This window comes from Neopsephotus bourkii, unplaced genomic scaffold (genome assembly GCF_033783945.1).
Source record: "Neopsephotus bourkii isolate Nb327-2 ecotype Australia unplaced genomic scaffold, CSIRO-AGI_Nbou_v1 NB_595, whole genome shotgun sequence".
Lineage (NCBI taxonomy): Eukaryota > Metazoa > Chordata > Aves > Psittaciformes > Psittacidae > Neopsephotus > Neopsephotus bourkii.
In genome coordinates, this window is record NW_026901096.1 from 1,498,523 (window position 1) to 1,522,982 (window position 24,460).

Here is a 24,460-nt window from a genome sequence, read left to right on the forward strand (position 1 = left end):
TGCTTTTTTTTGAGTATTCATGAGGCAGGAAAGCATAATGTAATATTTAGTTCCCAAAACAATGAGAAGAATTTTGTAGTCCTCTGAGAGCAAAAACTAGCTTGTTTATTATAGAAAAGAAGCTTGAGCTTTCCAGCATGGACTTGGTGTAACAAATATTTCTTGGTCTTTTGGTTTTTTATTCTCATCTTGGCTATGGCAACAGATTGAGTAAATTCTTCTAAATCACATTTTCTCCCATGCTGAGATTTGATAAATGTTAGCGACATGTGCCTTTTGTGGTGGTTTCACATGCAGGTACTACATAGCTTGTTAGCTCTTTAACAGAAAGTTAACTCTTTTAGCAAAGAGTTAAATAATTAAGCAACAGATTTAAAGAACAGTTTAAAATATTTAATAATTTATAATATTATTATGGGAAATACAAGGGTGTGACAAATTGATGTTGAGGAAGTCTAGACAACAGCACATGGATTGGTGCCATCAACAGACCAGGTACAATCCTGATTCCCCAGACGGGTCAGTGACATCCTGTGCGTTCTCCAGCATCACTCAAAAATTGGAAGTCCACTGTTAAAATTATTTGCTAATGTTTTGGAGGTTGGAAAACTTTTAGAGTATTAATGGCATGGGATGTATTTATAGTAGAAGGAACTTTAGTACAGGTATGTCACTGGTGCAGCAGCTTTGCTAAATCCCTGAATAAACATCCTGGAAGGTTGTTTTGCCATTTTTCTCGTCATGCTTACTTAGAAGATCTATTTACTAATATTAAATTCTTGCAAAAGTGACAAGTTCTGTTTCCTTCCTTTACGTTTTGTTGCATTGCTTGAAGTTGCTGAATTGTGCCTGCCGTGCGGTTAGCAACAGAAATGCATTGTCTGGTATGGTGTTAATGCCTGTCGTGGTTGTAATTCTCTGTGCTGTGACACAGAGAATTCTCTGTCAGTGACACAGATAAAATGTTAGATGCCAAAGAAGAATCTTAGAAATTTAGTGCACTGTGGAACTTGAGTTAAGGAGCTAATTGCCGCTAGAGTTTTCTTTTGGCTTCATGAAGGCCATTCCTTGCCAGGTCTTTGCATCACTTCTGCAGGTCAGACTCTGATTCCATTCTTAATGATACTGTTCTGGTAAGAGTAGTGATGGAAGAGGTATCAAATAAGCAACTTCTCTCAAGCAGAGCATGAATTAGAGCCACAGTGTTTAAGACTGTCTTGGATGCATAAGCAACTAACTCATCAGTTATTGACCACTTTTCCATTTGGGTACTTGGTAGAGGGAAATTCAGTTCTGCCATCAGGCTTACTTTCATTGAGTCAGGGGTATGTCCTCTCATGTCGGAGGACTGTTGCTTTCTGTTTCTGTATCTTCCACTCCTTTCATCTGTGCAAGACACAGTACTTCTTGTGTCCCCTTTTCTTTGATCTGGAGGGGGAAAATATGGCTTCTAGTTTCTTCTGCTTCTGTAAGGTCTCCAGCAGCTTCTTGTTACTCACACACCTTTGACCAGATAATATGTATGCACCTCTAATTACTTCAGTATTTCTGTTGTGCTTTTTGTTTGGTTTTGGGTGGGTGTGAGGTTGCAGCAGTTGCTGGCCATTCTTCAGTTTAACTTCTGGCTAAACTTTTGCCTAGGGCAGCAACTTTTGACTTAATGTGCTCCGTAGCAGCACTCACTGACTGACTGGTTTTGCTCTGTGTGGATAAAACTGCATTTCCTTGCATTTTTATAGCTCATACATACATGGCCCAGAACTGCCTGATACGCATTCTTTTTAACTTTTAAGAAAATAACCTGAACATGGGGTTTTATCCCCCTTTGAGAGAAGAAAAGCTTGGTTTTCTTCTCCTCCCCGCACCTTTTTACTCTTCATGTTCAGGTATTTATTCCATTTTCACAAGCACTTAGTAACCTTCAGCCACATTCTTACTGCCAGCTGTCAGTGATGATCAAAACACACTGGCCTTTCAGAAAGTGAAGCTTCATTTGTTTAAAGGTTACAGTGCCATTTTCAAGTAGTAAATCAAAAGCTGTCTTTAAATACTCTCGCTATCCAGCATTCCTGGTCCTTTCCTGTGTTAAAAGAAGAAAACTGAGTCATATGTGATGACATTCTCTCATTTTAGGGCTTTTTCTCAGATATCACAATACTGTTACGAGATTCCATTATATTCTGGGGTTGGGGAGTCCATCTAATATCTTCCTTTAACATTTTTGTTCTGCTGGGCTTCCTGCTCTTGCAAATTCGTGAGGCTATTGGGTACAATCTGTGCATATAGGTATCACAAATGTACAAAGTCATCCATGTGAAACCTTCTAAAACTTTAGTCTTCTGCTAAAAGGGTAATGTTCAAATGGTCTACTGCACCTTGAATTAGATCATGTGATACATGAACTAAATCATATGATCCAACATGTTGTAATTACGACACTGCTTCAGGATTTGTCTGAGCTTTCTTTCTTGTAGCCTGAATTTTGTTTCAGGTTATTTCCATGCTTTGATTATCTGCTCCATATCTGTTCAGTTTTGTGACAAAATAAACCACCTGTCTGTATAACTGATACCTCCACAATGTCTACATCCCTTGATGATGATTACTGTTATTAACTAAGATTATTAAGTATTAGTTAAAGAAGTTAGGAGGGGCAACCTTATTGCTCACTTCAGCTTCCTGAGGAGGAGACGTCGGGAGAGAGGTGCTGAGCTCTTCTCCCTGTTATCCAGTGACAGGAGGCATCGGAACAGCTCAGAGCTGTGCTGGGAGATTAGACTGGGCATTAGGAAACATTACTGAGAGGGTGGTCAGGCAATGGAACAGGCTTCCTAGAGTGGTGGTTGATGCCCAAAGCCTGTCAGTGTTTGAGAGGCATTTGGACAATGCCTTAATAACATGCTTTGAATCTTGGTCAAGCCTGAAGTGGTCAGGCAGTTGGACGAGGTCCATTCCAATAGAAATACTCTATTCATATTTTAGGAGAGCAAGTAGGATTTCTCTGTCCTCAGTGTTTCACAGGGTTGATAAAACTGGTAATTTCTTGGTTGTTTCTCATTGCTTACTTGATACATTGTTGGTTTTTTCATTGCTTAACTGCAGTGTTCAATGCTAAAGCCATTTCACCGGAGCTCTGTTAACGTTGTTCATAATTTTTGTGTTTTACTTTGAACAGAGAAATATTCCTCTAATAATGGAGCTGTGTAAAACTACACCCTATTTATCAACACGTGTAACTCCCTGACATCTCATCTCACACATCTAAAAACATTTGAAACATCTCAGAAACATTTGAAAATAAATTCATGTGATTCCCCTCCCTCATGAGATGTAACATTGTGTTCAAATGAGTAATTGCACATTCTTTCTGACTTGAAATTTGCTGATACTCCTTCTGCTTCCTGTGAATTTGCATTTATCCTTGTCTTGTGCCAGAGCTGCTGATCTGCAATTAAGTAAGATTCCAAGCAAGTCTTCCCTTCTCAAACTGCAAAATTAATTCATGTCATGACTGAAATAATAAACTTGGTGTGGGTGAAGCTGTTGCTGTCCTGTGCTTTCTGTCTAAGCCTTCATGTTTCACTGTAGAAAACAGTCTCAGAATTCTCTCAACTCTGGATTACTTGACAGTCTTACTGTTATGCTGAATGCAGCAGATCTGTCTACTTTTGAAGTTTTAGTTGCCTCTGTCCTTACAACTTTACTAGCAGTCTCTCTTCCCTTATTATTAACGGTTGTTGAGGAGTCTTTTGTTTTGTTTGCTTGTTTATTTGGGGTTGGTTTGTTTTTTTAATATCTCCCCTTTCTCCAGTGAGTTTTTCAGTCTGCAATCCATGTTGGCCTGGCTTGGCTACAAATATACTTTGAGATGCTGTCTTAGAAGTCATGGTATAGTCAAGACAAGGAAATGTGTACTGCTCTCCCCTTATCCACAAGACAGATGTTTTGTCCTGGGAGGCAGTCGGGTTAATCAAGCACAGTTTGTCCTTTTTTAGATCCATTCTGGCTGTTCTCATCCTTTCTTGCCTTTCAAGGGCTTGGAAGTAGACTCCAGAGGATTTGCTCCTTAATTATCATGCTGTTCCAGCCTGTAGCTTTCTAGATCCTCCTTGTTGCCCCTTCTAAGACATGCACATGACATTTGCCCTTTACCCATCATCAGTAGCCTCCCCAAGTTGTTGTGACCTTTCAAAGGTGATAGAGAACAGCCTGGTAATGGTGTTGACTGGCCTGGTAATGGTGTTGAATGATGCACATTTGGGTGCATTTGTTTTGTCTTGTGGCCTGACACATGTCAGTTTTGCTTTATTGGTCCTAACTCTGACTTCCTCTACTGCAGTACTTCACTGCCCCACGCTGCTGTTAGCTCTGGGCAGCTGGTAGGCCTGTGAGCTAAACTTGCCAGTGAAGTCTGAGACAAAAAACATTATTGAGTACTTTGGTACCATGTCCTTTGGCACTACCCCACTGACAGCAGCAGGCCCACATTTGCCTGGTTCTTTTATTGTCAGTGTATTTATAAAGGTTCTTGTTTCTGTTCATAACCCTGGCTAGTTTCAATTCCAGGTGAGCTTGGTTTCCCCAAGTCCATGCTGGGGAGATTTCCTGCTGGGTACCCCTTCCCTGCTCCCATGTTCCAAACCTGGTTTTTGTGCTTGAGTTGAGGCAGAGGTTACCCTTTCAAACAGACTGGCTCTGTGCCATGCCTGCTCTATTTCTAGCTAACTGGAATGAACTGTTCCTGTGCTGTGCACATAATCATTTTTGAAGATCAGCCCACTCTTCTATCCTTCTCAGTGGCTTCCCACAGGATCCTGCTTGTGAATTCCCCACACAAGCCATCATCTGTTCTCCTGAAATCCAGGGTCTGCTACTTTCCTTCCTCAGTTCTCTCAGGGTCTTAAATCCCACCATCTTATGGTTGCTTCAGCCAAGCTGCCACAGATTTTGTCATCCTTAGCCAGTTCTTTCAGGTTTGTGAGTAATAGATCCGAGTGCCTTCCTGATTAGGCTTGTTGCTCAGTTGGGTCAAAAGAAGGGTTCTTGGCATCTCCTGGATTGCTTGTAGCTGCCAGGTTCATGAATATGTAGGAATGGTTAAACGATTTACTGGATGCTCATTACCATTAACTCCGCTCTGACAGTTTTATCTTTAATGTCATACTGAGTTAACTGATCTCTGATCCCTTTTTGTTTTGTTTGTATTCCCATCTGAGATCTCCTTTAATGCCTTTCTTGGGATCAAATTCCATGGGCTTTGATGCTAAACATGATCCCACAATATACACCTCTGCTCCTCTCTGATATAAGCAACCACAGCTTTTCATACAATTTCTTGCCTGGTAGAGGTCTCACTCCAGACAACCTGTTCGCTTTGTTTTGTTCTTCCTCTAAGCATGTATGGGGGTAGCGTCAAAGCTTGCCGCGCTTAAGAAAGATTACCTCCAGTATTATGGATTCTGTTCATTGCTCCCATTATCTTTTGTGCTTGTAATAAGAATAGATTTTTTAAATGCATTTAGGCAGAAATGCATTCACTAGTGTGCTACATTTACAGAATTGAAGAGTCTGGGACCTTGCATGTTTTTAGAAGTTGTCAGAGGTCAGGATTTCACTGGTTAAGTTTATAGATTCCTACAACTGCCAGCAAGAAAAATAGTGAAGGACAATTTGTCTACAGAATATTGCACTAGAGGGTACTTCAACAGAGCACTGTAGACCTGATTTTAAAAAGGGCAGAACTACATGTGTAGTGAACACTAAATAACACTTTGAGGTGGCCAGCAGCTGTGTAGACATACATAAACTTGAATCATTATTTCATATGGAATGAATGTGAGTGGATTTCAAGCCATATGCTTGCATGATCTGAAGTTGTACGTGAAGGTTACAGGGAGATATTCCTCGTTGTTTGACTGCTATTGAACCCTCCATGTGTGTAGGAGGAAGTTGTACCTGCAGTGCTTTGCTGTGAACCAGGTACTTCACAACCCTCTGTTACTACTGGTGCAGTGTCAGTGAATCCTGCTGCAAGGAGTAAATTAAATTTCAAGATAGGGGTCTCTAGTACTCATTACCAGAGTCTTCCCATAAGCTCGAATGATTATTAGAGGTGTGAAAGAAGAGTCAGCAAAATCCAAGAGACACTTCAGTTGCTACAGCTACAGGTAGATGGTTAGTGGTTTCCAAAAGTAATGAAAAGGTATATTAATAGTGACCGTAGATTTCAAGAATTCCTAAGAAGGCTCTAAATATTTAAATAAATATTTTTTTTACTCTAAATGAAAAATGTTAGAGAAAATTCTTGTATTCTTCAAATACATGCATTACCACAACTTTCATTTGATTTGTTTTAGATGAGAAGATTGTGGAAAAAATCCGCGCTTTACAAATGAAAGCCGAAGACTATGATGTTGTTAAGGTGATTGGAAGAGGGGCTTTTGGAGAAGTGCAGCTGGTAAGAATGTAATGATTTAATGATTAGACAGATCTATGGCTCTAGCCAAAACCTTCCTCAGTCTTGCATGCATTATATCTAAAAATGCATTCTTACAAAGACATAGTGTTATTTTTATTGTATTATGATGTCATTTCTGTGCATAGTAGACAGTACATTTGAGTTTAAGACATGATGGATTCTCAAGGACTTAAAAAACAGTTTGCTGTCCTTTGATCAAATGGAAAAGGAAGCTCATGGCAATTCTAAACCTTTTTGGCTGCATCACTGTATAGCAATATCTGAAACCGTCCTATGAAAGCAGAAGCTAATAGTATGACAGAAAAACTTGTATTTTCTCTTGTAGTTGTGATGCTTTCATTCTAGTTAACTGGTATGACTCATGTAAGATTTTTTTTAAGGCATTATCTACTCAACATTGTATCCTGTATAATATCTAATGTAGGAATGGCATTACTTTTTGAATTTATATTGTGGAGAATTCTTTTTTTTTTAAGGCAATCAAAATGCATAAAGTAACTTCGTATGTCATGCAGAGTCTGCTTTTCACTCAGTTTTGATTTTTCCTGGACTTCCAACTCACACTGTGTGATAAATAGTTCAAAATTGTGAACATATGATCCATATGATGGATTGATATGTCAGTTTTGAAATAAGCTATGGATAAAAGTGTCAGATAGAATCTGAGAATACAAACACCAAGGAAAAGTTATCATGAGCTAACAGCTGAGCAGCAGCTGAGCCATGCATTTCTAGAGGAAGAGAAGAGGGATTTTTGCTTGTGCCTTTTGACATGGAATTCAGCACTAAGAAGCCAAGAGAATCCTATCGTCTTGTAATGTAAAGCAATTTTGGAAAATAAAAAGATTGTTGGAACTTTGTTCAGGAATGTGGCAAGATCTTAGTTCTGAAGTGTTATAGGAGTTCCACACATATAATAGCAATACATTTGTTGTTAGCCATTTATAAAATTATTTACATTGTTCATATTAGTATTGGTGAAATTGGTTGGAACTGGGGAGGAGTCCCCTGCAACTAGTCTTAAGACTGTATGACTCATGGTGATGTGAAAATTTAGATGCAATTCATGTAGCAGTTAACAACCTTCAATTGGCAATTATTATTCATTTATGTCAGTTTTTAAGGCAACCTCATCCAAGTGTGACAACATGAGAATGTAGCTTTCTCTCCCCTATTTCCTTCTATTTGCACTTCTGTAATGCAGAAGAATTCATGAAGTATGGTGAGGAGTGTTTCAAAGATTCCCAAGACTCCCCTTTTCAAATAAGACTTTAAAGCTTTAATATCTATCTTTATATGCTTTTATATCCTTGCTGGCAAGAGATTAAAACCAAAACCTTCAGCAGAACCTTTTTTTTTTTTTAAAGTCTTCTATTAGACTTTTTTATCATTATATATGTATCCACGTACAGGAGCTAATAGAGATGCTCCTTTTCATGTGCTTGCATGGGAAGTCATTGAAGAATCAGGTTGTAAGGAGCAGAGTTCCTCATTTGTTGAGGCAGGAAGGGAGAGATGAAGATCCCAATAACAGAAGTCAGGTACATTTTTGGAAGTTGCTCTGATATATTTGCTGGGAGCATCCAAGAGAATTGTATTTTTAATGTGCTTCAGAATTCAAAATACATTGTTTTCATATGTATATTTCTAAGAGCCTACAGGTTTTTATGAATAGTTTCCATTTTCTTAACGTTTCATTTCACATGTAAGTTCTTCTCTGTTCTGGCTTAGATTGGAAACTTTTTTTCTTAATTCACTGAGTCATGCACAGTTTAAAGTAGAGTTGATTTTTCAGTGTATGCACTGCAGTTAGGTACTTTGAGGGGTCTGAAGACAAACTTCTCATTTGCCTCAGCATTATAATGTTGTGGTAAAATGCACAGCAACTTGGTCATATAATGATGGTTTTGCTTTGGTTTTTCATTATTCCTATGGGGATTTTTTAATTCTGTATATAAGCCCTTCAGGCCCCCAGATAGCAAAAGCTAAGAATGCTAAGTTCTAGAAGGGAACTTCTGTGTGTTCATATAGAGCTCTTCTGTACTTCTTGCCAACTTAAAAGAACATTTGGGGGAGGGGTGGGGTGTAAAAAAATACAAGTATAAATCATAATGTTATGCAGGCTTACAGCTAAAAAGTAGTAGGTTAATAAACAGCAGTAGATCTGAACTAATATTAGCTGGTGATGAGGGCATGCATACCTAGATTTTTTGCCTCACAAGGTATGATACAAGTTTAAACTATTGAGCTAAGCTCTATCTTCTGCTCCATTCAGAATGTTAACACCACAGTTGCAGATGATGGATTTGCAGTAATCAAAATATTTTGCAACACATTCTGTGATCAAAATAGAAATTTGCTTCAGTGAGGGCTAAACGCAGAAAGAACCATAAATAAACCATGATGAAGTACATGGGTTAAATTCATGAATGTCATATTATCAGTGTGTGCCATTGTTCATAAATATTTGTAGCACAAATATTTGTTATGTATTAGAAATAGTTGACTATAACAAGCCAAATTTTAAGTTTGTTCATATACAGCATAAAATAATCAGCTATGTCCTCCTTAATTTAATTTTGTTTCCCCAACCTTTTTGTTCCAGTCTGGCTTTTTCTTGTGAAAGAAGTGGTGTGGGAGAGACCAGCCTTCCAAATCCTAGAGGAAAAAAGCCACATTCTCTATTGTTGTATCATACAGCTAGATTTTTTTTTAAAAAGCCTCACTTTTCTTTCCTTCTTCCCCTCAAAAATTAATAAAAAAAATATCAGTCCAGTCAAGTGAGCATCTGACTTTGGTGGAAAACCAATTTCATTGCAACTTCAGACGTATTAAACTGTTCTCAAGTTCTGGCCTCTGGCTTTGCTGGGTCTGTAGTGATGGGGAAGGCAAAGAAAATAATTGGCAGCTGCCAGGTTGTTTCTGTTATGCAGTGCCATGAATAAAAGTGACTGGTGTCTAAGGCAGACAGAAAAATTGAATTATGGTGCTTAATACATTGCTTGTGGTTTATGGAGAAACAGTAATTTATGAAAGCACATCCTGAGTACCTCTTGTTTGTTTTCAGTGAGGAAAAGTCTTGTTGATTTGAAATTGAAACATCTTTAGTTCCTTCTCCCTGGTCTAATCATAAAGCACTGTAATGTTGCAGTGACACAGCAGGCTGACTAGATCATGTACTCAAATAGAAAACTAATGCAAGGCTAGCTCTTGGATTTGGGTAGCAAAGAATGGTTTGGGTGATAGTCTTTACTACGTGATTTCTTAGTGTTGCGAATCAGTGGCTGGTGCTGGTTTATTTTTTTCCATTAAGTGCTTTCCTTATTAGGTTTAGTCCCCCAGCCACTGCTGATGTGTACCTTCTGTAGTAGTAGAAATAAATATAAATAAAGCAGTTGTGGTCTATAATACATATAAAAATATATAAATACATACTATATAAATCTAATATATTTTATATATCATATATAATTATATATGAAATTATATATAATGTTATATAGAAATTATAATGTTATATGAAAATTATATATCATATAATTAATTATAAATCTATAAATAAATATAAATAAAGCAGTTGCGGTCTATTACCTGAAAATTTATCAGGGCATGAACTTTGTTGCTCTACCTATAGTAATTTCTTAGGGTTCTATTCAAGTAATTCAGGATATTTGTGATTATTTCAAACCTTACAATTCATTTCACAACTCCACTCTAGGATCTTTATTTTCTCTTATCGTAAAAGAGATGGTATCAGGAACAGTATGCATACTCAATCGGATAGCTTCAAATGGATATGTTATATTTTAGCTTACTCATTGTCTTCTGACATGAATGCTGTAGAAATTGGGGATTTAGTTTGCATGTACTTGTTTTTTGGAAGTCTTAGGTTGATGAAGCAGAGTAGTGGGAAATTCTTACTTTATGCATTTTCATAAGTTAAACGAGGCCATGTTACTCAGTGCTAATGGCATGAAGGGATTTTCCTACCTATTTTGAGAGTGAGCTGTGGTGAGCTGCAGTTTAAATTTGGCAGTTCATTTAAACAGTTGGAAGAAATTGAAACATCATGACAGTTTAATACATGAATAATGTGCTATATGAGCCAATATATGTATGCACAAATATAGCGCTGGGTAAAGAGCACAGTGGCTAGCAGCTAAGTAGACAGACAGTCTCCAGCGGCCATGATGGTGATAAAGGAGTATTATCGCTGTTAGGTCTGTTCACCTGTAGGGTGTCCCAAGACACCAGTCTTCGGGTGTGCCAGCATGCTTGTTGTTGCTTTGGTTCCTTCATTTTTGTACAGAGAATGAACCTCTGTTGAAAATACCTCAAGAAACAATTTAGCCAACTAATAACCTATTGGCAGCACCCTCAAGAGGTGTACAGACTTTGGTTTCTGGTCCCTCTAGCCCTGTACTTTGCTTCTCCTGTGTGAGAGCATCAGGCTTTTTTGACTTAATCTGACTTGTCCCCTAAATAGTGGGAAACAATTATTCTTATAAACGAAGGCACTGGTGCAAACTACACACTGGCAAGAGTACGCTACGATTTGAGGAACTGTAAACTACTGAATATGTTGCAGAGCTCTACATGAACAGTCACAGAAAATGCACCTTCAGTTGAACATCTTTCAGTCGAGTATCTTTTTGAGGTTGCTAGTCTTCATGCTTCTTGTGGTTTTGAGCAGGGTTACAAAAGCTCTGCTTTATGGAGTAAAGTTTGTGGTGTACCACCTTGTCTTTGTAAGTAATCCGTGTGGGATTGGTAAGTAGGAAGGAGGTAGTTTTCAAAATCCTTTTTAAGGACACCTTCACTTGCTGGTTATTAGCGTCTTAAAATATACAAGTTTATAGAGTTGTTGACACATGTAGGTAATGCGTTTCTGTTTTGGTGTTTGGTTGGAGGTTTTTCAATCTGCCTATATAGAAAGCTGTTGGATAGTGCTCAACTATGCAAGATACTAATGCTAAAACTTTTGTACCTGTATCCTAAGAGCAAAAACTTGCGATTCCAAGAACAGTAAATTCATAAAAAGTCTGGTTTCAGTTCATGTTCTCACTCTTTCCAAGATTACACACACACACACACACACACACACACACACACACACACACCTTCTCCTCTTTCTGGAGGTCATTCCTGTTGGTTTCAGCAACATTAATGTTTACAGCTCCTCATGAGGAAGAGGCTGGTGCTCCCATATTTGTAAACCAAATAGGTGCCTCTGAAGCTTTGCACTGCAGCTGTAATGAGCCTGAAACATTTACAGCTGTTCAGGAAAAGGGCCTATTAAATATTCTTTCAAGTAGCATAATTAAACTCAGAGGTTGAGAGAGATGTTTTAATGTACTAAATGGGACACTTTTAAATGCACCAGAAAATCTTAACCATTTGGTCCTGATTTCACAAATTAGTCCCCTGATTTTTTTTATTTTCATGTGGAGAATATACGCTGAAACTTAAGATGCAGTTAATTTGTTTTTTCTGCTGACTCAGACATCGTACAGCTGAATACTTCTCACCTTGATTTCAATAAGGACTACTCAAGTATGTTAAAAACCTGGTCCTTTAGTAGTTGTTTCATAAAGTACCAAAAGTCTTTAACAGAACAATGACTTTATGGTCTGTACCTTAAGGATCTTGTTTCATGTCCGTATTCAGATGAAGTTTTCAAAAATATTTTCAGATTTTGTTATAAGAGTTCTAATTTCAGTTTTCCAACAAGATTTATGTTATTAATTTTACACCATGTAAAGTAAATTTAAGAACTACTTCAGCAACTGGAGCAATGTTTTTTTCTGGAAAAAATAAGAATTGTAAGAGCCTGAAGTGAGCTGCCTGCAGAATTTCTAACATCAATAAATACAAAGATAGATGGTATTTAAATAAGAAAATGTAAGCAGAGTTGCATTTTATTTCTCTTTACACAATGGAACTTTTAATGAGCATTTTCTTTGTAAACAGAAATCTTTCGTGTGTGTGTTCTGGGTGATTTGAAGTGTGTGCGTTTTCTTGGGAAATGTTAAGAGCAGCAGCCCAGTTTTTTAGAGAAAGATGGTACTTTTCTCATTCTGAGTCGTGGGTTGGGTTTCTTTGGGTTTTTTGAGGGATGGTTGGTTGCTTGTTTTGTTGGGGAGGGGGTTGACGTGGTTAGTTTCAGTTTGAGTAAGCAGACTACTGCAGTCAGCTCTCATTTTTATCTTCATAGCCAATGGTGAATGAGTATATGCTTGTATAGGTGCATCTTCAGTAAAACCTCCCAAGAGCTCCTGCAGCCTAAGGCACATCCTTCAGCTCCTCTTCTGGGGATGCAGCAGCTGCAGCAGTTGGCCAGGCTCTGGCGTATGTTACTTCATTTGGCATCCTTCTTGTTCCACCCTGCTGTATTTTTTTGAAGCAGCTGTTAGGTTTTTCTTTCCAGGTTTGGAAGTTCTCAAATCTTTATGGTGTAGAAAACTGGGTATGTGAAAACCTGGAGGCATTGCATCCCAGAAAGCAGCTTGCACACAGGAGACATATACTATACCAGTATTAATTATTTTTTTTGCAAAGTGCTTTAAAAACATTGTTTCTCTTCTATTTTAACCAACAGGTTCGCCATAAAATGACACAAAAGGTTTATGCAATGAAGCTACTCAGTAAATTTGAAATGATCAAGAGATCAGATTCAGCCTTTTTCTGGGAAGAAAGAGATATCATGGCCTTTGCCAACAGCCCGTGGGTGGTTCAGGTAAGGATGATGAGTAATAGTAAAATAATAATAATAAAGCCATACATTTTTCCCAGTCTTGAGCTGGTTTTGAGTTCACATCGAAACTCAAATCATGGTTTAGGTTCAGATTTTACTTTTTAAAGCATGTTTGCAGCACTTTCATTGAGTTCTATGTGTTTGTTTTAGACAGTAGGTTAATTTGCATTTTAGTTGCTACAAATGCATCATGAAACAATTAAACAGATTTTTTAAATACCTACATAATTATTTGGAATAACAGAGAGGTTACCTTTCCAACTAAGAAAAATCTGTATAGAAATATAGAAACAAATGTCAACATTGTTTCCATTCTTTCCTCATGATACAGTCAATGGATCACAGGCAATTAGTAGTGGGAGTGCTTTAAGTAGTTCTTCTCTTTTCATTTGTGATTTGGTAGATGGATGAGTGCACACTCTGGGTCTCCTATAAGACAGGAGGTTGTAGCAGTAGTTTGCTTGAAACCATCTTCGTGTTTAGTGGTCAGCTCAGACATAATATCTGAGTAATGGAAAGTTGACTTCCTCAGCTGGTTTTGAACACTGTTGCTTGCAGCTCTCTCATGACATGTATCATCATCATGTTTGTAGTAGAATTATGCCTTCAGGAAGAATAAGTACTGAATATCACAGTTTGTTGTAACTTGTAAATTATACCAGTTAATAAATGAGAAATGAAAGTATATGCTTAGAGAAACTGTTAGTAGTTCAGTTTGTTAAATAATTAATATACTTAAATGCTCTCACATATATTGCCAGCTTCTGTATATTTAATAAGTAAAGACTGGCCTTCAGGTTTCCATATGTTCTTCACAGCGCTTTGCCTTGTGTATGCAAGAAATGCTTTACAAAGTTTTTTTATTTAGATGTTTTGCTCTTCTGAGAATATTCTGTGTTCTTATCTGTATTCAGCAAGAATACTTAACCCAATAGATGAATTTTTATTTAGTTCTTTGTTTTTGTTCTAATGACAGTAGTTGTCTGGAATGATTTTTACTTTTCACTTGCAGCTGAGAGTAACAAGAAACGTACAACACTCAATTTTCAAAGGAAAGTGTAGCAACTGTGATATAAATGTGTGTGTTTGTAAATTGCAACTGCACTCTGATTCCTTTGTCATTATGCCTTCTGTGATGGAGTGTACTAGTGTGTTATAGTTAGGGATTGTGTCCAATGTAATAGGATATTGAGCTGGCTTTAAGAAAATGTAGGTCCTGTTCTGAGCTAGAAACTGGGACAGATCACACTGCTTCACTGTGCTGCCATTTTTCTGTGAAAAACAAGTGAAACCAGAGTACTAGATAATTTAGATTTATATTTTTTTTTTTTAGTGAAAGCCCTTGAGGGCAGTTATGAAAGTGCTGTATAAAGGCATAGTGTTGTTATTAATTATTGTCTTATATTAATATCTTTACATGTGAGAATACAGAGAGTGTTTTGGATTTTAATTTAGATTTTAATGACCATTACCATATATATTGTATATTTGTGAAAACAAATACAATGCAATATGTATATATTTATAATATAGGTCTTCTGTCTGTAACACACAGTTAATTTTTATCTAAAGGTCAGATCTCAGTAGTATTTTTCCTGCCTTTCATGGTTCCTCATCCTCTACAAACTCCCTGTTCTTGATTTTTTTCTCCTTTCCACACATCTTCTTTTGCAAATGAATTTTGTGTGAGTAACTTAAAGGTGTGAATGATCTTAGTTTTTAATGTAAAGGAGCAGTACTCTTTGAGAAATAAAGTGAGAGACTTTCAGATTGAACATTGGATAGCAGTGTTTTTTGTTAGTTTGGGCTGTTTTCAGACCTGGTGATCGCTGAGTGAAATCTCTAAAACTTCAGCCTTTTATGGCTAAACTTACTTTCACTATTGTGCTAGTGGGAAACATATAAGCTGCAACCTATACCAGACCATTATTATTTTACTGTTAAGCTTAATTTCTTTCTATTGTGTTATAGCTGTCTTCAGGAACATTTTTTTCTTTCTTATTTCAGTATATGTGTTGATTTAGGATAAAATCAGCAGTGGCATGTGTTTTTATAAAGATGTACAGAGATAAGGAGATTTAGATGCTATTCATTATTGCGCTATTTTCAGATCAATACATAATGCTCCCTAGCTCAGATTTGGTATTTTGCATTTTGACTCAGCGATAATTTTTAATGCCAAGAAACATGCATATGTAGAAGCTTACACTCCTGAAATAATCAGGAAATCTTTTTTCATTTTCTTTAAATGAGGGCTTTTGAAGTTCATTAAATTTGAAAGTACTCTCATAATTAATAGAAAATGTAGATTTAAATACAAAAAATAGTTACTTTACATTAGTCTTGAAAACATATACTCGGGTTTAATGAAACTTCAGGTTAAAGTGCCTTACTCTTTTTCCTAGCTGTCTCTGAGAAGTAATTTTTTTTCTTTGTCTTTTTTTAATATTGCAGCTATTTTGTGCCTTTCAAGATGACAAATACTTGTACATGGTAATGGAGTACATGCCAGGTGGAGATCTTGTAAACCTTATGAGCAACTACGATGTGCCTGAGAAATGGGCCAAGTTCTATACAGCCGAAGTTGTTCTCGCTCTTGATGCAATTCACTCGATGGGCTTGATACACAGAGATGTGAAGCCTGACAATATGCTTTTAGATAAACATGGGCATCTGAAGCTGGCAGATTTTGGCACTTGCATGAAAATGGATGAAGTAAGTATGCCACTGAATAATTTATCATCTGTAAAACTCTAATTCTAAGGTTATCATGAATTACACTATCCAAAGGGATATTCATCAAGTTATACACTTGGTTGGAAAGCTATTTCTTGTTTCCTAGTTTTAAATACAAGAGTGCTTTAAATAGTGCAACCTTTTCTGTAATAAAACTCTTCTGGCACAAGAAAGAAGCATGTAAACTCACTTTCTGTTATTTTTCTTTCTGTTATTTTTGAAGGCATGTGTGTTTATGAATTTCTGAGGTTAATCTTTTTTTGGCAAATGTCTGAAAAGCTTGTGAGACAACTCACAATTTGGAACATTAGTGACCTTGAAATAATTCATAAATGACATTTTTCTGTGAATTAAATTATTTTATAGGCACAGTACGGTCCCTGTTTATCTTTTACTGTCTAATTGTTCTCATAGCATCCTCTAGTGGTCATTAAAATGAGGTCACAGTAAGGCAGCAGTGGCATGTGATACACTGAATAAATTTATGTTAGCTATTTCTCAAGATGTCATACATTTTTAAATGTTCAGATTTTACTGTATAGAGCCAACATAGTTTTCTAATGAGGTTGTATAAGAATATTTTATTTTTGTAATAAATAAAAAAAGGGTGTAATACTCTACATAGAGTTAAAAATCATGCTACCTTTTAGGAGTTTGCACTTTTAACATCTTCCCTGACAAACAGTATTGTGCTGTAATTTACACAATATATTCTGGTGAAAAATTACAACATTCTAAAAAAACTATGTATGAATTTGCATAATGATTTGCCGGGCCTTAGGAAAGTTTTTGTACTAATGTTGGCAAGAAGCATCCTTTTAAGTTCGTTTGCTTTAATACGTTAGATATTTTTCTGTATTGTTTAGGAAGTGCTCGATGCAATCTCTGCAATGTACTTAATTCGTGTTTGCACCATTAAGTTAATGTCTCTTCAGGGGTAGCTAGATAAAATCTAGATAGAGACAGAAGTACTGACTGCTGTGAGTTTGTTGGATTTTTCCCCCTGTGATCCTGTGACAATATATTAACTTAACTGAACAACTGCAGCTGTTTATGGCGATTGAGTACTCTGTTTAGTTTTGCTGATATCACAGTTATTATTCTAAAGGCATAGATTGTTTACTCCATTTTGATGGTTTACATGCCTGTATTTTAGGGTGCAATGTTTATTTTGAAAAAATCAAAAGTAGTAGTTGATGTCTTAGTTTATTCCTTAAAAAATTAATCTTGGTTTTGAGCCAGTAGGCAGTCAGCCTTAAAGGAATTTGATGTTCATCAGAAGAGATAATGAAAAAAAAAAATCAAAAAGTTCATAGTATAAATCTACCAAAAAGGGATGATCCTTTGTGGTATTTTAGAGATCCCAGAAATGATAAACCTAAGCCTCTTTTCCTTTTTTCTTTTTTTGTCATTTTTGTTAACAGAATGGAATATTAAAATGGATGCTCACATTATAAATGTGAGAAGTGCATGCTTATTTCTTGTAATGAATTTTGGTGAGCACCACTTTGGCGTGGGTATCATCAATGAAGCAGTGATTTCCTAAAGAAGTTAATTTTTTAACAGATTACATTTTAACTTCGTGTTTCTCAGACTCAGTGGAATGGCAAATATCTTTCATACAGGAAGCTTTACAAGTTGAGAGGTTCTGGATTGTCTCCAAATCTCATGCTACTTACAAAACATGAACACATCCCAGCTGTGTAAATATGATACTGGTGTTGGTAGGATGATTTCTAAAAAATATATGCTTACCCAATAATTTAATTTTTCCGATTGGAGTTCTTTAAGCAGTTGTGCACGTTAGTATCTTCCTTGTGCTGTTGAGAGCCCAGGAAAACTCTGATTCAGTTTCATGAGAGACTTATTTTACCTTTGCTGTGGACTTGAATTCAGTGTCCTCTTAAGTTTTCCAGAATTCCTTCTTACCAGTATGTGAAAAGAATTGCTAAGTGGTTTGGTAATCTTAATATAGAAGGAACTGGTCTATTTATACAGTTCGGTTGTGATGGTTTGGGGGGTTTGTAGGCTCCTTTCATGTTTTGTTTTTTGTAAAATCTGCAACAAGATGAGTATTTCTGCAGCTGAATAAAGATTGGACTTGGCTTCAAAGATTCCTCAGGTACTAACTTTGGTTCCCGTTTGGTATTTAGGTATGATATGGTAACCCGGGGCAGGTTTCATCAGACTAATGTTCAGGTTTTCTGTAAGAAACTAAGCTGTAGTTGGCTTTGGCAGGTATCATAGGGTCCGGAAGTGTTGCTGGGCTATAATACTGCCTTGTGCTAACTGTTTTAGAAAAGCATAGGTGTATAGGATAGGATATCTGTTGAAAAGAGATGTGACCAAAAGGAGGCAAGTTTACCATTTGGGATTATCACCTCAGCTCAAGCAGTTCAGATGAAAGAAGGGATGTGTACCCTTTTATAGAACTCAATTTCCTTCTCACTGAAACTTGTCCAATACTCTCCTGGATCCTTCTTGCTTCAGTTCATTGTCTACAGCACTCATGCAGTGCTAACACCTGATCTGAGCTACCCTAATGTTTCCACAAAAGTACTCTTAAGCTCTTGTTTACAGAAAACTTCCTGAGGGAGTTGAAAGCCTGGTTCTCAGCCTTGGATCAATACAGCAAGTCATTCACGTCTGATGGAGATCCTCTTGAGATTGAAAACTAAACTACTTTGTCTTCAGCAATATAATAGTACTGAATGATGCTAGGAAGCACTCCAGCCTCACTGCCAAGCTGTCCCGTAAGAACATGCTGTTTCTGCTGGACAACCTTTTTAATCTTCGCACATCTCTCACATAGCTGCAGAAGATAAGTTCCAAGATCCACCTTGATCTTTTTGAGGTGATGAGAAAAATGCTGGCCTGAGACTCCCAAAAGGAAGCTTTGTATGAGAACTGCTATAGTAAGTGTGCTACTTGTGCATAAAACAGGTTTAGTATTCAAAAACAACACCTTGTCCAGAGAAAACAGCACGCTTTAGATCTCTTCAAATGCTGAAGTACAGAAGGCAGAAGTCATCATGCGGAATGTAGGGACTGTTGAGATGTCATGTACTGTCATGTACTGCACAGAGAGGACTTCCCTGTTTACTTGGCTTTGATGCCAGAGATCATAGAAGCTAGTCTGACTGTGGTGTTAAGAGTACCTAAAAATACATACAGAGCAACACCCAGGTTCTTTGAAAGAGTAAATGTGCAAATGAACAGAAATCTGGGAATACCATATTCAGGTAATAGTGGACCAGCCTCCCCAGGGACATGATAGAATCCCCATTGCTGGAGATGTTCAAGATGCAGTGGGACAGGGTGCTAGATAATCTCATCTAGGCTCCCTGTCCCGTGACAGGTTGGGCCAGATGATCTTTCAGGGTCCTTTCCAACACATGCTGTTACGTGATTCTGTGAATGTGTTTTTAGATTTGTTCCTGAGACAGAAGGTAGAGAGTTTTGCAAGGTTCAGAGAGATACAGTCCGTTGAGAACTGGTGTTAGCATGCAGCAGGGCCCTTTCAGCTGCATAAATATATTTTGGGGTCTTTTGCTATTCGTTTTTTTGCCATCTTGTCTGAAAACTTACAGCGTTTTTACCTGGAGTTCTTCAGCATCTGTAATGTCATTGGAAAGAACCAGCTGTCAGACTTGGGTAGGGCTAGTGCTTTTTTGGCACAACCTTTGCTTTGTTTGCGTAAGACTTAATAAAGTATCAACATGTATAACATTAAAAAGCGTGTATTAATTACAGAGGAAAGGGAAATGGGGTGTTATTAAGTGCTTAAGTGTCAAAGTGACAAGGCTGTGACTGAAGCTGCAGCCTTCAGAGAAATCTTTCAGAACTGTGACTTGTTCTTTAAAGAAGCTTCTTGCACAGGGAGGGATTGGATTCAGATGGCTTCAGCCAGTCTTCACTGACTGAAGATTCAGACTTTCCCTTGTTCTAGTTTTGCATTTGGCTAAGAGGAGATCAACATGAACCAATATCAGAGTCCTCATTAAGATGCCGTAGTCCTACTAGATCAGCAGAATCATGTGAGCCTAGAACAATTCCTCCAGTTCTCAAAGCAAACCAAGGCTAAAGCTTCAGAGATGACCTATAGGTTAGTGCATAGAGTGCTGTTACAAGCAGGATTTTCAAATGTTTCCTGCTGTGTGCCAGATGCAGTTTTGAATGTTCTCAGCTTTAGATTCATGGAAGCTTTAGGCTTTAGTTTATTTCCCATTATCAAAATGTGTTCATCTGTATCCTTCTTTGTCCAAAGGATGCATTAATTCTTCTGAAAAGAATTAACTTCATTTTCTTATTCCAGGATGATCCAAGCTGTGTATTATCTGGTTCATAGTGTAGAAAGCAGAAGTTAACCTGCTCATCATTCTGTAGCTGACAAGTTAAAACTTCCTTCAGGTTTCAGCTTCAGTATGGAGTTCTAGAAAATGGTAGGCATTTGGTGGGAGGATATTTGAAGAGACTCCTTAGACCTCTGCAGTATTTAGTCATCCCTTTAGTTCTTCCCTGCTAATTCTGACTTTCTAGGATTCTGTTTCACTACATAAATGAAAGCTTTTGGCAGTTCATATTGTGTATGAAAAAATACTGTAATTGGATGTCTGGTTTTTACATGTCAATACGATTCCCAGTGCAAAGGGATTCTCTTCCTTTCTTTAATATGCATTTTGACTTTATTTGTTGCTGCTAGTATTTTGTATTACTATTCAGAATTAATCTGTATTGCCATTTGTGCTGATGGCAAAATGCAGAAAGAACTTTGTAAGATGACTTAGAAGATATTTCAGCCTGAGAGACAGGATAAAAGATGAGTGTATTTTTGGTACTTCTCTAACTTCATCCAGGATTTCATTTCATTCATCCATCTGGTCTCTCTGGAATGAATGCAGTGAACTTGACTGAAGGGAAAAAGGCTTATAATCGTGCCTCAGCATGCTGGCAGATCTGACGATGCTTCTGCATCGTTTAGGTCCTTGCAATTTTAGTCTCTCACTGTGAAGCTGAGGATGAAGCATTATTCCATTAATACAACTGTGTAAATATGTTAATAAAAATAGCTTTTTTAAAAAAAAACAACCTTTGCTATCCTTTATAAATAGTTTTTTTAAAATTTTAAATAAAAACCAAGGTATGACTATAAAAATTTACTTATGAGTTGATTTATTGTTTGAATTAGAAACAACTGTTACATATCTGTTATGTAGGGCCTAGAACTCACAGCTTGTCAAAATCAGTATGCAGTTTTTCCTGAATTCAGTGAGATAAAGAGCAGTGTGATATATTGTTAAGCTTCATATTGAAACCAATTGTAAAAATATTAAAATTGGTCTGGTTTTGAAAGGTATAATCAAGAAAGAATGCTATGGCGTAGTCAGGGGAGAGCACATTACCAGCAATTGCCCTTTCAGTCCTTAAGCTTCTGGAGTGAAAAACAGAGTCTTTCAAACACATTACTCAAACCAGATATTTTGGGCTGTATTTTTTGTTTTGTTTTTTTTTTTTTTCTGGTCTGCTAATAGACAAATTGTGTAAAGACTCAGAAGTATTTTCAGTTGAGCTGTTTGAATTCTTACTGTTGCACAGACAGGTATGGTGCGCTGTGATACAGCTGTGGGAACCCCCGACTATATATCACCTGAAGTTTTGAAGTCGCAAGGGGGTGATGGTTATTATGGACGGGAATGTGACTGGTGGTCTGTAGGAGTTTTCCTTTTTGAGATGCTAGTTGGTAAGTGGTATTTCTTTTGCTCATCAGATTATCGTTGAGTCTTAACTGTGCTCTCAGATGTACTTCACTGCAGGGGGTTGGTTGTACTTCACTGTCTAACAGCTTCTGACTTTTGAGTGATGCTGTTGCTTCATTCCTGTTCGCTTTGCTCTCTGGCTGCTTTTTACTCTTAGGCTGCAACAGCTGTTTGCGTGCTTGCTGAGTGATTAGTTCCCTGAATCACTGCAGCTTAAAACTTAATTCTTAGAATAGTTTTAACTGGGGTCAGCACCTCACCATCTCATGAACATTTGTGCCACCTCAGGGGCAGTACTGAGTTTTCAGCAATAAAGAGATGGGAAATGAGTAGGAAGGGCACAACTGTCCTTCTCTCTTTCTCTTCTTTTTTTCCCCCAGTACTAGCAATGGCTTCTGTTAGGTGAAAAGCAACTGTGAAAGTATGGCTTGATTCTTTCTTTTATGCCTGATTCAGGGTTTTCCAGTAAAATACACTGGACTGCTATGGCAACGAACATTGAATATAATCTGTTAAGTAGATGAGTCATCTGCATCTTAAAATGCAGTGAGGATCAGTATTATAGTCTGGTAGCAAAACACTGATTATAGAAGGATGGAATCAAGCATATAATTATTAAAAATCCAAATCAGCATGTTCTGGGAATATTGCAGATTTGATGTATCTGGTATCCTGAGCCAGGAAAGATATTTGGATGTATTACAGACTCTCTGTGTCTTTCAAAATTAAGGCATTTTGACTTACAAAAAGCATGGTTTATAATTAATAGTCTCTCATAAAAATTTTTAGCAATAAATAAAGTTGTTCTGTTATTAAATATTTGACATAGCTGTCCAGAATGTTTTTTCCCTTTCCTTTTATCTGATGGAGGATTCTCCTCTTCTGAGGAATACATTTTTTAAAAAACAAAAGCTTTCTATATTCAGAATGTTGTCAGTTAACTTGGATGTCAGTTATCTTTATCGCTGCTGATTCTTTTAAGTTGTCCCAGTTTTACCTATCTTAAGGATATTCCAAAGAAACTAGACTTAACTGAAGTCAGTACTGCAAATCTGGGGTTTGGGTGGGTGAAGAAAGTCTGTGATTTTAAATGCACCATGCCCACTGTGGGCATCCAAGCTAATGTAATTTGTCAGACAAGATTTATTAGTATGGGTTTAACAGTGCAGTAACACACTTTGAAGGCTCCTGCTCAGAGCTCACTTGCCTTAGGCACCTCCAGGGGTAGCCAGAGTAGACCTACATGCCTCTGAACCAGTCTTTGGAGAGCTTTGGTGGAGTCTTTTGAACAAATATGCATTTATCAAATCTTTAATGAGTTTCGGTCCATTATTCCAGTGGAAGCACATAAAGATGGGGATTTATCTGGATGTCAGCTGTTGTGTAAATTAGAAACCACAGCGGTAGTTTTCAGGTAGAGCAAAAGATGTAGTTCACTGGGTAAAATTTTGGTAGTGGCATGCAGGATGGGAAATGATATAGTTTATCACACAGGCATTTCAGAGAAGGAATATATTTAGTAGTATACTAAATCCCTAGTCCCTTTTGTTCCCTTTACTGCTTGTGATTTTTTTAGTAAAACACTATTTTAGGTAAAAGTGCTTATAGACTTCCCTTTATGTATTTTGTCTTTTTCAACTTACATGACTTGAACATGACTCAAAATCATAATCCATTTACTTTTCAGGTGATACTCCTTTTTATGCAGACTCACTAGTAGGAACGTACAGTAAAATTATGGATCATAAGAACTCATTACATTTCCCAGATGATGTGGAAATCTCTAAGCATGCAAAGAACCTTATCTGTGCCTTTTTAACTGATAGGTAAGTGTATGTATTATTCTGGTACTGGTTTTATTTTGGATGGTATTAGTATATGTATATTGTAAAAATTAATTCCTTCCATTACTTCTCCCAATCTCTGTTCAAATCTCTTCTGCAGAGTCTCTTACTCTCTAGTTTTTCTTTTGGAGTGTTTTTTCCAGGTATTGTGTTTTATTTCCATGAGCAGTTCTGACAGCTCCTGTTAACAACACAGTTTGTGCCACACAAATCTTCTTCTAATTGTAGTACATAATATGTAACAAACTTGTAAGGTTGAAAGTGATTTGTAAGCTCCAGCGCAGGGACCAAGTTGTTGTGCCCAGTGTTTAAGCAGGTGTTACTTTAAAAAAAGCAAATATTTCTGTGAAAATAAGCATGTGTATACTGAATTTAAGCTTTCTTAGAAAGTTTGAACTTTTTTTTCATTTGCTTTGTGTTGCACTGACAAGTATAGCAAGTATAAGAAACCAGCAACGATTTTTGTCTGTAAATAAATCCTAAAGGACTCCCTTTGCAGAACTGAGGCATTTATTGATATTAAGCTGCATAAGCTTTTTCTTCATGTAAACATTTACATTCTTTTTAATTCCAGAAAGCAGAGGTTGTCTTCAATTACTCTCATATAAAGGAACATCACTGTAGGTCCATGGTTAACTCTGGATTGCTGATGCATTCTTATGCTTTCCTGTGGGCCATCTGAACTTGGTTACAGCTGAGCAGCTAACCTTTATAGAATGAGGGATTGGGGAAAAAAATTACCCTGTAATGGTTTTTGCACTCAAGGAGAGATTGTTTTCTCTGTTGAGCAAGGTCGCAGTTGCTCAGGAAGGATATGCTCTAACAGCATTTTTCACCCTTAGTAGCTGACGGGTAGAGAGCAAATACGAGTAGAATTTAATAATGTAAATGT

General features: G+C 37.1%; 1 protein-coding gene across 3 annotated transcripts in view; it reads left to right on the forward strand.

The window, feature by feature from the left end:
- Positions 1-24,460, forward strand: part of ROCK2 (Rho associated coiled-coil containing protein kinase 2) — a 101,714-nt gene that overhangs the window by 48,872 nt on the left and 28,382 nt on the right. For all 3 annotated transcript variants that reach the window (XM_061351728.1, XM_061351729.1, XM_061351731.1), the window contains exons 3-7: positions 6,357-6,457; positions 13,077-13,214; positions 15,687-15,947; positions 21,564-21,708; positions 23,412-23,550. In XM_061351728.1, coding sequence (XP_061207712.1) covers positions 6,357-6,457; positions 13,077-13,214; positions 15,687-15,947; positions 21,564-21,708; positions 23,412-23,550 — 784 coding nt within the window. The remainder of the gene's footprint in view (positions 1-6,356; positions 6,458-13,076; positions 13,215-15,686; positions 15,948-21,563; positions 21,709-23,411; positions 23,551-24,460) is intronic.